Source organism: Anomaloglossus baeobatrachus, chromosome 4 (genome assembly GCF_048569485.1).
Source record: "Anomaloglossus baeobatrachus isolate aAnoBae1 chromosome 4, aAnoBae1.hap1, whole genome shotgun sequence".
NCBI classification, from domain to species: Eukaryota; Metazoa; Chordata; class Amphibia; order Anura; family Aromobatidae; genus Anomaloglossus; species Anomaloglossus baeobatrachus.
Genome location: NC_134356.1, coordinates 627,232,755 through 627,246,558, shown reverse-complemented (window position 1 = coordinate 627,246,558; position 13,804 = coordinate 627,232,755). Strand labels below are relative to the sequence as shown.

At 47.0% G+C, this 13,804-nt stretch overlaps 1 protein-coding gene across 3 annotated transcripts in view; it reads left to right on the top strand.

Annotated features, from left to right (window-relative positions):
• LOC142301941 (CD209 antigen-like protein A) overlaps positions 1–13,036 on the top strand; it is a 161,514-nt gene extending 148,478 nt beyond the window's left edge. For 2 of the 3 annotated variants that reach the window (XM_075342999.1, XM_075343000.1), the window contains exon 12: positions 12,787–13,036. In XM_075342999.1, the coding sequence (XP_075199114.1) occupies positions 12,787–12,916 (130 nt within the window). In that variant the 3' untranslated portion in view covers positions 12,917–13,036. The remainder of the gene's footprint in view (positions 1–12,786) is intronic. The other variant, XM_075343001.1, reaches the window with a different exon arrangement.
• The last annotated feature ends 768 nt before the right edge of the window (positions 13,037–13,804 follow it).

Below are 13,804 nucleotides of genomic sequence, written 5' to 3'. Positions count from 1 at the left end.
TGGACTGTGTATTCGGAAAGTCCTATCCCCCTCGTTGCACTAGTACCCCGATTTTGGAGCGTGTGAAGAATGAATCTTGAAGGCTCCGACCTCGTCGGGTGAATTACCAGGACAATTGAAGCTACTTCCCGGCCTAGGGTCCACGTCCCCCGTCGTGCCCTGGTCCCTGCCTGGAGATGGCACAAGGCCGCCGGCTGTCGTCCTTGGCAGTTCCGTGCCCCTTGTCATGATCCCCTGTGACCGGGGTTCCAGCTCCTACCAGACCCAGACCAACGTCTGCCACCTAGTATTCTCAAGGAGCCCTGCTCCCAACCTCCTCCAACGCTACCCCTCTCTCAACTGTCTGTCTCCTGACAGTCCTGACCCTCCCTAACCAACCCCCCAAGTGGGCGGCCCTATTCCCTTTAGGCTACCCATGTGTCTGGTGGGTGTGGTGCAGAGTGTTCCTAGGATTTTGATTAGCTTGTTCTTAGCAACACCAAAGGTCAGGGACCCGTAACCAAAGAGGATGTGGGTACCATGCAGAAGGCCAGATTGCACAAATCCCTGTGACGACCTGATAGGCCAGGGCGTCACACTTGCTATATGCCTTTGGAGAAGAAGCCAAACCAGACTCTCCAATTACAGACACCATGTTTCAGGGTGTTTTACCGTCATCAGTACAAAGCAGGAGGTCTGAGTTGGCTAGGTGAGAGTCCGCAGGTGAAAAGGTAATGTCATTTCTTGTGGAGATTGATGTTAGTAGACTTATAGGCAATGCTCCTCTTGATATTTGAATATAGAAATAGCTTAGTGAGAGAGACTTGGACTGTACTCCTCCCATCTATTTCCTGCTGCAGGGTAAGATGGGAAAGAGGTGACGTCGGGTCATTTGGCCAGCGCTTGCGCAGAACACTGGAGGCAGAAGGTAAAGGGCGGGCACTAGATTATGGGCAGGCACTTGCGATGCAATCACAGCACCGCCCATAATCTCGTGCCTGCGACCACGTCACCAGTGGTCCTCGCGTGCACGGGACCTCGGGCGAAGTGGGCGGCGTCCTGAGATATGAAATAGAGCATTGGGGGACGGCGTCAATCTGCAGGAGGGACAGCAACGGACACCAGAGAGCCCGCCCCCATGGATAATTTACAAGAATTGCAGACAAAAAGGTACAACTTTATAAAGTATTTAATTTGGTTTCAAAGGGGGCACAAAAACTATAGGAACCTTGCTACAATGCAGCCCAGGAGCTGCAGAAGGGGAAACTTTTAGGTTTAAAGCTAAATTTCTGATGACAGGTTCCTTTTAATGAACAACATTCGTCCTTATTTGCAGATGAGGAAACACAGAGAGCTTACTACACCCCCTGGCAAAAATTATGGACTCCCCTGGCTCTGAGGTTGTTTATTCAGTTGTTTACTTTTGTTTAAAAAAGCGGCTCACAGACATGGCACCAAACAAAAACCAAACAGGGGGAAAAATTATGGAATCACTCAATTACGAGGAAAAAAATATGGAATCACCCTGTAAATTTTCATTCCCAAAACTAACATCTGCATCAAATAAGATCTGCTCGTTAGTCTGCATCTAAAAAGGAGTGATCACATCTTGGAGAGCTGTACCAAGTGGACTGACATGAATCATGGCTCCAACACGAGAGATGTCAATTGAAGCAAAGGAGAGGATTATCAAGCTCTTAAAAGAGGGTAAATCATCACGCAATGTTGCAAAAGATGTTGGTTGTTCACAATCAGCTGTCTAAAATCTGAACCAAATACAAATAACATGGGAAGGTTGTTAAAGACAAACATACTGGTAGACCAAGGAAGACATCAAAGCGTCAAGATAGGAAACTTAAAGCAATATATCTCCAAAACAGGAAATGCACAACAAAACAAATTTAAGAATGAAGTAAACCAATTCTGTGGTGGCTCCCCATAGTAATGATTTTAAAACCTCTTGTCCACAATGGAATTTATTGCTCAAAAACATACGGAAATAAAAAACAGATACAACGCGTTTTGGCGGGATCAACCACCTTCCTCAGTTATCTAAGTAAAAATGCATCTCACTCTCTATTTATTGACAAATGCTCATAGTGCTTTTAAGTTATTGATTTTTAAGTGATTTGTTGTTTGGGGATTTTGGTTTTAAATGAACTCCAAAGAAGACATAAGATCACGGCACTCACAGGGAAAATCCAAGCTGTTCTTTATTAGTGATGAGCGAGTATGCAAGTTACTACTCGGTACTCGCACGAGTATCACTGTACTCGGGCTACTCGGCGGGGACCGAGTAATTTCGCGATACTCGTGCTGTACTCGTGGTCTTCATCCCTGCATGTTGGCGCTCTTTTGAGAGCCAGCCCTCATGCAGGGATTGGCTGGCAGACCACTGCAATGCCACAGCCCTGTTAGTTGTGGAATTGCAGTGATTGGCCGGCCTGCACAGCGTGACCGAGCCTTTATACCGGCGGGCGCGCTGTGCTCTGCACACAGCCATCTCATATTCCCTGCTTTCCCCGCCCACAGGCGCCTATGATTGGTTGCAGTGAGACATGCCCCCACGCTGAGTGACAGCTGTCTCACTGCACCCAATCACAGCAGCTGGTGGGCTTGTCTACTGTGTAGTAAAATAAATAAATAAATAATTAAAAAAACCGGCGTGCGGTGCCCCCAATTTTAATACCAGCCAGATAAAGCCATACAGCTGAAGGCTGGTATTCTCAGGATGGGGAGCCCCACGTTATGGGGAGCCCCCCAGCCTAACAATATCAGTCAGCAGCCGCCCAGAATTGCTGCATACATTATATGCGACAGTTCTGGGACTGTACCCGGCTCTTCCCGATTTACCCTAGTGCGTTGGCAAATCAGGGTAAAAAGGAGTTAATGGCAGCCCATAGCTGCCACTAAATCCTAGATTAATCATGTCAGGCATCTCCCCGAGATACCTTCCATGATTAATCTGTAAATTACAGTTAAAAAACACACACACCCGAAAAATCCTTTATTAGAAATAAAAAACACTAACAAAGTCCCTCATCACCAATTTATTAACCCTGACAAAGCCTCCATGTCCGGGGTACTCCACAGTCCTCCAGCGTCGCATCCAGCTCTGCTGCATGCAGGTGACAGGAGCTGCAGAATACACCGCTGCTCCGGTCACCTCCACGCAGCTAATGAGATGAGTAGCGCGATCAGCTGCTGTCAGTCAGGTAACTCACGGCCACCGCTGGATCCAGCGGTGGCCACGATTAACCTCAGTGACAGCTCAGCTGATCGCTATACTCACCTCAGTTGCTGCGTGGAGCTGACCGGAGCGGCGGTGAGTAGCACGATCAGCTGAGCTGTCACTGAGGTTACCCGCGGCCACCGCTGCATCCACCTCTGGATCCAGGTAACCTCAGTGACAGCTCAGCTGATCGTGCGGCTGTCTTCATTTGCTGCGTGGAGGTGACCGGAGCGGCGGTGTATTCTGCAGCTCCTGTCACCTGCATGCAGCACAGCTAGATGCGACGCTGGAGGTCCGTGGATTACGCCGGACATGGAGGGTTTGTCGGGGTTAATAAATTGGTGATGAGGGACTTTGTTAGTGTTTTTTATTTCTAATAAAGGATTTTTCAGGTGTGTGTGTGTGTTTTTTAACTGTAATTTACAGATTAATCATGGAAGGAATCTCGGGGAGACGCCTGACATGATTACTCTAGGATTTAGTGGCAGCTATGTGCTGCCATTAACTCCTTATTACCCCGATTTGCCAACACACTAGGGTAAATCGGGAATAGCCGGGTACAGTCCCAGAACTGTCGCATATAATGTATGCGGCAATTCTGGGCGGCTGCTGACTGATATTGTTAGGCTGGGGGGCTCCCCATAACGTGGAGCTCCCCATCCTGAGAATACCAGCCTTCAGCCGTATGGCTTTATCTGGCTGGTATTAAAATTGAGGAGGACCGCACGCCGTTTTTTTTTAATTATTTAATTATTTATTTCACAGCACAGTATAGACACGCCCACCGGCTGCTGTGATTGGGTGCAGTGAGACACCTGTCACTCAGCGTGGGGGCGTGTCTCACTGCAACCAATCATAGGCGCCGAAAAGCAGGAAAGCAGGGAATACGAGATTGTTTAATGAGTGGCCGGCTTTTTCAAAAGAGGAAAAACCGCCGGAGTTTAGCGAACAGCTGTGCAGCGCCGCGGCAGTGATCGGGGAGCGGTAAGTAAGAGAGAGGGGGGAGAATGACCGACAGACTGTGAGAGGGACAGATAAGACAGAGAGAGACCGACCGACGGGAGATAGAATGACAAAAAAAATATGACCGACATCGCTAGTAAAAAGCACAAAACGTGCGTTTTGGACATCGGAGTGCCACACAATGTTTTACGTAAAATCTTTCATGTATTAATCTCAAAAAGTAACATACACCAGCTCTATCTCACTATTGGGTATGTGCCCTTGACATTTCCGCCATGAAAATTCATTTTGGTGTTATTTTGGAAGGTTTTCTGGTGAGTCCATAAAAATGGCGTAAAACTCGGACAAAATTGTTCACAGCTGTGACTTTTGAGTGATAAATGCTTCAAGGGGTCTTCCCCATGCTGTTGCCATGTCATTTGAGCACTCTTCTGAGACTTTTGTGACATTTTTAGGGTTTCTACATGCTGCCGGGGGTCATTTCAGAAAAATACTGGGGTCTCCCATAGGATAACATTGGGCTCGGTGCTCGGGCCGAGTACACGAGTATCTTGGGATGCTCGGCCCGAGCCTCTGAAAGAAAAAGTTCTCGTAGACCTCGAGAGCTAAGAAGACGTTGTAGACAATCCGTTCCAAGCAAAGACTGAAGTTTATTCCGAGATAGCAACAGAGCAGATAAGACAGGTTATCGGCACGAAGACACACGCAGGTGTCTTGTAGAACAGCAGAATTAGCAACAGATGAAGAAGAAGTGTCCCCGATAGGCGTGTGGGGGCTTTTATACATGTTAGACAAAGGAAAGCTCATACTGCAGAGAAAGGCGTACACATTAGAAAACAAAGAATATAATGATACATCATGACATTATTTACGAGCATTGCGGTAGAAACGTATCAGATCCCTATGGGCCTCCATGGTACTTTTAATTAATTCAGTAATGTTGTCATGGCTAACATCTCTGATCCCTGAAGGCGCCTCTACTTCACATAACTCTTTAAACACTGACAACTCTATTGACAACTTTGTTTCTTTATCAATTCAATATACCTACTGTTTATGACTACACATCACCATCTATCAACTGACGCAATTGTATTCTTCTATTCGATTTAACCTTTTCCACGGACGTTAACAACTGAGCGGAAAAACCCAAGGCATGTAAATGACTTGCAATTTCAGAACTTTCTTTGGGCCCTTTGCAAAAGCACAGATGAGATGGATACATCCCCTGTGCAGGCTTGGATGTAAAAGGGCTGGGATGGATCAGGGTTGATTAATGCCATGGCTGCAGCAAGAGCCCGCTTTAACCCCTCAAAGGCCTGTAGGGCTTCGATAATGATTTGGACATAATCATTCTCAATACCTTTTAGGAGCTCATATAGTGGTTTAGCAAGGCAAGCAAAGACCACAATAAATTCTCTGGAAAAATGAACAATGGGTACAGAAAAAAATCCGTTTGCAATGTCAAGACATGAAAACACTTTACATTCATTCCTCAGCTGCGACATGACTTCAGGGACAGATGCAACAAAGTAAGCAGCTAACGGAGTGTACTTATTTACAAGTCTCAGGTCCACAACCATGCGAAAGCTACCATCTGTATTTTTGACAGGCACGATGGGGCTGTTGCACAGGAAGTTTCTATGCACGACCACGCCCTGTTTTTCCAACCAAGAAACTGCCACCCGTATGTACGGGATGATTTCTTCAGGAATTCGGTACTGTCGCTGGAAAGGTGGTAGCTTATCACCATCAATTTTAACCTGAGTTCGCATAAAGGCTACTTTACACGCTGCGATATCGGTCCCGATATCGCTAGTGTGGGTACCCGCCCCCATCTGTTGCGCGACACGGGCATATCGCTGCCCGTGCCGCACAACATCGCCCAGAGCCGTCACACATACTTACCTGTCCGGCGACGTCGCTGTGACGGGCGAACCGCCTCCTTTCTAAGGGGGCGGTCCATGCGGCGTCACAGCGACGTCACTGAAACGTCACTGAACCGCCGCCCAATCGCAGCGGAGATGCGGAGATGAGCGGGACGTAACATCCCGCCCACCTCCTTCCTTCCGCATAGCGGCCGGGAGGCAGGTAGGGAGAGCTTCCTCGCTCCTGCGGCGTCACACGCAGCGATGTGTGCTGCCGCAGGAACGAGGAACAACCTCGTTACTGCTGAAGTAACGATAATTGGGAATGGACCCCCGTGTCGCCGATTAGCGATTTTTCACTGTTTTGCAACGATGCAAAATCGCTAATCGATGTCACACGCAACGGCATCGCTAATGCGGCCGGATGTGCGTCACGAATTCCGTGACCCCAACGACTCCGCATTAGCGATGTCGTAGCGTGTAAAGCCCGCTTTAGACCACAATCAGTTTCATTTGAAGTCCACAATTCTGGGAACAACTGTTTCAATTCATCTTTTAAATCATCATTTGCAACATTTTCCCCAAAATGTCATCAGTACATAGATTCAAGCTGGCAATGTCTACTTTATGACTCTCCAGCTCTTCTTCCACAGGCACAATAACAGAACAAACAGTGGCTCTCTTGTCACACCACAGAGCTCGGTTACATAAATCAACAACAATTCCCAATGCTCCTAGTACATCAGTTCCCAGAATGGTGGAATCCAACTGCGGATTTACCCAAAAAAGTACATCGAAGACCCCTTTGCTTCGATCCCCCTGACTCCTGAAATCTCAGGTTCACTGGATGGCTTTTTGTTGCTTGAATACAGGAGCCTTCGAATCCTACCAAAGTGGTAGTTTCAGGCAGTCCAGGGGGTGACTGCAATTTGTGCCCAGTTACAGAGACAGAAGCTCCTGTATCGACGAGAATGTCTTCCCACGGTAGCCCCTCCATTCTCCCTCTGACATATGGTCGTCCATCCCTGCCCAGGGAAAGATGGGCAAGAAAGGTGAGGGGAACAGGGGGTTCACGGCATCAATCCGTGTCTCCCACCGTGGGAAGCCCAAAAAATCCATCACTCTTGTCTATGAGAGTCTTTCGCCCCACAGCCCCCACCTCTGCCCCAAAGAGACCATCAGCGAGAGCCCGGTCCTCATATTCCTGAAGCTCCTTCACTGCCAGAGCATAGAAACGAGGAGGGGTGGCTCCACCCTGAATAGCATTGATCTCTGGGCCTGTGTAATTGAGAGCTATGGGGGCGGAAGGTCCCTGAGTGGCAGGGTTAACCATTTGAAGACCATTGTACTGCTGATACTGCCGGGGATCATCCACGAGGGGATAAGGAGGTCTTACTCCCTGTGGATGGGGTCCGGGAATACCTCGGGACATGGGGGGGTTAAATGTTACCCGAGGTATGTTCCTCTGCTCCAAATGAGGACACTGACGTTTGATATGTCTCACCTGTCCACAGAAATAACACACCAGAGGACCCCTATTGGGGTTCCGAAAGGGGGGCTCTGCCGACTGGGACCAGCCCATTCTCGGCAGCTGGCCATCCCCCCCTGGAAACCCTGGTCTCCGTGAATCAGCAGATGCAACCCAAGGCGCGCGGTAGGCAAAAACATTAGATTCGTCTCCCTTCGTCTCGGACTGCATGGTTCTGACATTGGTTAACAAGGCTTCGACTACATCCTCAATAGATTCAGCATTATTCAAAACCCCTGACTTGAAAGCCCCGTCAAAGGGTATTTTCTTCACAAACTGTTCCATCATCACATTTCTATTCCCTTGATCCATACTACTCAATAACTTGTCAAACACTACGCACCAGGCTGCAACCCACTTACTTGCTTCAACTCCAAGCTCATCCCCTTTCTTAATTTTGAAGGACTCTAACAATCCTGGAGTAGACTTTCTCCCTCGTGGCTTTTGGGAGATCACTAACTTCATCCTCCCCTGAGAATCTGTAAGGTCATAATGAATCCCCCTTCCTTCTTGTACTTTGTAGTGGGACAAAAATTCAGGAGGAACAAAGGACAGAAAATATCGGGCAGCATCCTCTGTGGACTCAATTTGAAACTTATTCAACCATGATTCAAAACCACGAACATTACGGAACACCCCTTTACTTTCATCCCAATTGGGCAGGTTTTTAATAAATTTAAGATGTATCAGGGATGCCTGGCCGGGAGCTATTTTAGGGGTAGAAGTGGCATTAGGTTTGTCCTCTATCTGGGATGAATCGTTCCCATCATCAGCCTCTGCATGCAGGTCCCGGAGCTCATACCCCTCCCTTTGTGCTACCTCTGCTTGCTTTAATGTCTCATTCAACTGCGCTTCTCTCTCTCCATACATTACTCCATTCCGCGTGACCCCACTAATATGCTGTCTCTGAGGCTGTCTTTCAATTGTCTGGTCAAAAGCCATCACTGTCTTACACAAAGCCGCTACTCGGCACCCTTCCCTAACTAGCATCTTCTTTCTGTCTAATTCTCTATTCTCTTGCACAAACCAGTGCATCCTTTTTAACGATGTAACTTCTGCATTAACCCCTTCCACCTGGGGTGTGACAGCGTGCCTTTCTGCCTGTCTTTTTAACCACTCCATATCAGTTCAGTGGTCTACAAGGACGCGTTTTAAGTCTGCTCTAGTATCAACCAATGCGATTCAAGCAAGAGTTAGATACTCACACCTCTCTGTATGGAAGACCCGTGTGCCGGCTTGAGTCGACCAAGTGAGATGTAGTTGCTTTCCAGCCTCACTCACTACGCTTGCCAGGCGTATCCCTCCGTCTTTTAAAGCCTCTTTGCTACCGTGGCACAAAAACAGTACTCCACGTCCTTGTAGATAAACTCACAAAGAGGTTTCTTCTTAGTTAAACATAAATCTCTATAGTCCTTAGTCTCTTATAAAATAAAAAAAAAACAATCGGGCAGACTGGGATGCACTCGTGAGTGGTTCTCTTCAGGCTGGCTTCCTTTGAGTGACTTCCACGTTGCGCAACGCTTTTTCTTCTTTTTCCCTTCCAGTCCTTAGCTCTCGTCTACAAATTCTTCCTAGGTTCTTCTTGGAGGCAGCCACCGTCCTGGCTTCTCCTCCTGGCTGGCTCGCCACTGAAAGAAAAAGTTTTCGTAGACCTCGAGAGCTAAGAAGACGTTGTAGACAATCCGTTCCAAGCAAAGACTGAAGTTTATTCCGAGATAGCAACAGAGCAGATAAGACAGGTTATCGGCACGAAGACACACGCAGGTGTCTTGTAGAACAGCAGAATTAGCAACAGATGAAGAAGAAGTGTCCCCGATAGGCGTGTGGGGGCTTTTATACATGTTAGACAAAGGAAAGCTCATACTGCAGAGAAAGGCGTACACATTAGAAAACAAAGAATATAATGATACATCATGACATTATTTACGAGCATTGCGGTAGAAACTTATCAGATCCCTATGGGCCTCCATGGTACTTTTAATTAATTCAGTAATGTTGTTATGGCTAACATCTCTGATCCCTGAAGGCGCCTCTACTTCACATAACTCTTTAAACACTGACAACTCTATTGACAACTTTGTTTCTTTATCAATTCAATATACCTACTGTTTATGACTACACATCACCATCTATCAACTGACGCAATTGTATTCTTCTATTCGATTTAACCTTTTTAGACTTTTTCTTATACTTGCTAATAACACTGATATCATCTCTCTCCTCTCTGGGGGGAGAACTCTAGCCAATGCATCTCATTAGCTGCAAAGTTAGTTTGCTCAAGTCTGCCCAAGATGGCTATTAGATACAACATGGCTGCTCCGCATATTATGGCTGACTATTCTCTAACAGCCTCGAGCACCCGAGCTTTTTGGTACTCGCTCATCACTATTCTTTATTCAAACCATGAAGTGGAGTAAAACAGCGGTAAGAGAGCCAGGTGCCAGCTCCATGGGGGGAGTCCTGACCCAGCGGAGTGACTAATAAATGGCAGTGATGGTGCGGGATTATTTATAGGGGATGATAGTTTGTGACGCCACCGGTGGTATGCGGCAAGATAGGTGCCGCCGCTACTAATCAGTTCCCTGGGCGTCGGTGGTTATGCAGCTCAGTTGGTATAGCTCTCCACAGGTACAGCTGGGCCCCAGGGCTGTTGGGAGTAGTAGTCTGCACAAATGGTAGTGGTGTAAAGGCTGGGTGCAGGGCCGGCAAATAATTCCAAGACACAGGGGGTTGCAGTCCTAGTTCTTTTATTCACAGTTTGAGATGCTACCCTTGGAGCACTGAAAACTGCTGTGATGGAGCTCCAGCCATCCCCGGTAGTTCGGAGGCCAAGATTAGTGTTCCCGTCTGTATACCTTCCCTGGTCGACTTCCTGCGCTGGCTTCACACACAGAGCCCCGAGCCGGTGTCCATGGACCCTGTTGGGTGGCTTGAAGCTCAATCGCTTGGCCCTATGTGGTCACCTTTTCACTGGATGTGGCTCCAGTACTTGCAGTAGGCTTAGCCACCAGTTGCTGGCTGAAGTCAAAGTTCTTCACTAGTTGAGGGGCCAATCCCCTATGCGGCCAAGTCCCTCCACTCCGGTATGCCAGCTGTGGAACGAGACCACGGGTGTATGGTGAACGTCCCGTGGACTTTAGGACCCCTTCTCTCCTTTTGGTCCTAGGGTGAGGTTCTTCAGCTCAAGTCCCCTAGGACCTGTCTCCTGCACATCCAACTCCATTCTCCTCCTGACTTGCACTCACTTGTTCTGTTAGTTTCACTTTCCTTCCTACACACTAGGTGTACACCCAATAGCTATCCCCACCTCCAAGCTGGCTTGTACAGAAAACCCCTGGCCTGATGGAGTGTGTTTGTGTTTGTGTGCAACGAGTTATGGCCTCCTCCTTACCCGAGAATGAAATACCACACCTCTGCCTAAGGTGCAGTACCTCTGTGGTGACTGGAGTCTCATGGGCGCCACACAGTGAGTATGCAATGAGCATAATGAGCTGGGTCGGAAGCAATTGACAGCAGTGCTGGAGACCTCAGCAGTGGAAACAGGTGAGTATAGAAAAGTATTTTATTTCACAGACACATGTTTTATCTGGTATGTGTCACACTGATGTCACACGGAGCACATCAGTGTGCAGGCCATGTGGCACGGGTGACACCCGTGCTGCCGAAGAAAAGTGGACATGGCGCAAAGGAAGGGGAAGTACTCACCTATCATGGGCATCGCCAATTGAAAAGGGCGCCAATCAGTGCAGTGCTGAAGACTTACCCGGGATCCAGAGGATGGCCTGTGATGAGTGGAGCCCACCCCCAGTGGGCACGACGTAGCAAGCGGTCCCTCTCAGCTCTGTATGCTGCTGAGGAATGGGAGGGGACCAGAAGAGAACAGGTGGAGAAGCCATAAATGGCCACACCCCGGAGGGTGCAGCCATGAAACGCTTGATTGTTTGGTGATCACGCTTTAAAAGTTTGGCATTTTCAAGACTGCTGCATCCCTCTGCAAGACATTTCACAATTTTGGACTTTTCAATCTCTCTTCTGACCCATTTGCCAAAGGAAAGGAAGTTGCCTAATAATTAAGAACACCTTATATAGAGTGTTGATGTCATTACACTACACTCCTCCTCATTACAGAGATGCACATCTCCTGATTTACTTAATTGGGAGTTGGTTCTCAAGCCTATACAGCTTGGAGTAGGACAACATGTATAAAAAGTATCATGTGATCAAAATACTCATTTGCCTAATAATTCTGCACACAGTGTATACGCTCCCACCATGTAGAGAATACATACCTCTCCTCAGTCTCCGACACTGCTCCTCATTCGCACGCTGTCTGTCCTCTGGCCATATCAGCACAGTAGTGACGTCACCGCTGTACTGAGCTGTCAGAGAGCACACACAGCAGGACAATGATGAGAAGCAGCGCTCCCTCTCATCAGTGCTTTCAAATGTATCGACATCTGTGATGCCGATACATTTGAAAGTGCGATCTTGAGCAGGGGGCCCGGTTCTGGGGGTGACCCCACGGTAGCTGCGGCCAGACCCTCCCACCAGCAGTTGCGTGGGAGGGTGCGGGGTAGAGTACGGAATGTGGGGAGGGTACGGTGGAAGGGAAGCGGGAACTCCGGCACAATGTACCTGTTCAGTAGGGCGGCTACCTGACATCAGCTGTGATCCTATGTACAAGGCGAGCATAAACGCCTGCCCCTGTCGATGTGACATCACAGGAAGCAGCAAAATCATGGCAGGAGCGGTCATATGACCGCTCTAAACCGGGGGAGAGGGCCTGACAGCAGGGCAGGTAGGTAGTTGCTGTTTACTTACCTGCCCCAATGTAGCTCAATAGTGCAATAAACTAAAATAAGCAAAATAAGTCGTATAACCCCTTTAAATATGTTCAATGCTCTTCCCTATGTCATTTTTCATTATTACACAACAATAAATGTATGGACATCTATGCTTTGATTTTTTTGCCTGTGTGGATTGGATGGGTTGTTACCGACATCTGGAAAGAAATTCATGTCAATAGCACCTTTAGAAATATATTTACTTAGAAAATTGGAGACGTGTTCAATACTAGTTTCACTCTCTGTAATTATTCTCCATCAAAAAATGTATTTATTTATTTTACTCACTTACTGTATATGGTGCTATTAAATCACTTTCTATTTCATTTTATTTCTATTTTAATTCAAATTTTAATTTTTATTCTTCTTCAGAAATTGGAACAAAGGAGAGCCAAATAACCATAATACAGAGGATTGTGTTGAAAGTTCTGGAAACTGGAATGATCTAAGCTGCTCTAGTAAAATGAAGTATGTTTGCAAAAAAGGGTGCTGCTGCTGCTGAGATTGGTGCTGATACTTCACGAAGACTGATCGTGCAACATCAGACTTTTATTATTTCGCTAATCTGTTGGAAAAATTAAATTGTGTAATTTCAAATGGGAGCAAAAGCAGTGAAAGGAGGAGAGTCAATATTTTTATAAATTTTGTCTTAGTTCTTAATTACTTGAAATAAATAGTTAATTATTCATAAGACAAGTGGTGTCGATAAAAGGTCTCTTTATTGTAGTACCTAATGTGATCCAGGGTCTGGTGGAAAGCCCAGTAGACTTTAACCCAAAATCCATCAGAATGCCATAACAGTACACAAGAAGGGGTTGGAGGACAAGGAGTAAAATGAGAATCTATGGAAGAAGAGAAATTACAGTTTATAAAGGATGACAAGACGACTTTGCTGGTTACCAGCAGGATTGATGAGGAACCTACGTTTGGTCAAAATCATGATAGAGTAGCTAATCATGCAAATTTACAGGGCGAGGGTGTGTGCAAAAGCCTTGGTATAACTACATTTCAAACTTGTGGCAATTAATGAGTATTTCAGATAAAGTCCAATAATTACTTTAATATCCTTCCCCTTTCTAACACCTTAATACAATTTTGATACCACATTTTAGTTTTTACCAATGCCTCCAATAGATCCAAGTAGATAAAACTTAACATGGAGAAAACAGAATTCATTATTTTTCCTCCTCCTCACTCACCTCCCCAACAGACCTATCCATCATAGTCAATGGCTGCTCAGTCTCCCCAGTCCTGTGTGCTCGCTGCCTGGGAGTAAAGGGTGCTTTACACGCTGCGACATTGCTAACGATATATCGTCGGGGTCACGTCGTTAGTGACGCACATCCGGTGCCGTTAGCGACATCACAGCGTGTGACACCAAGGAGCCACG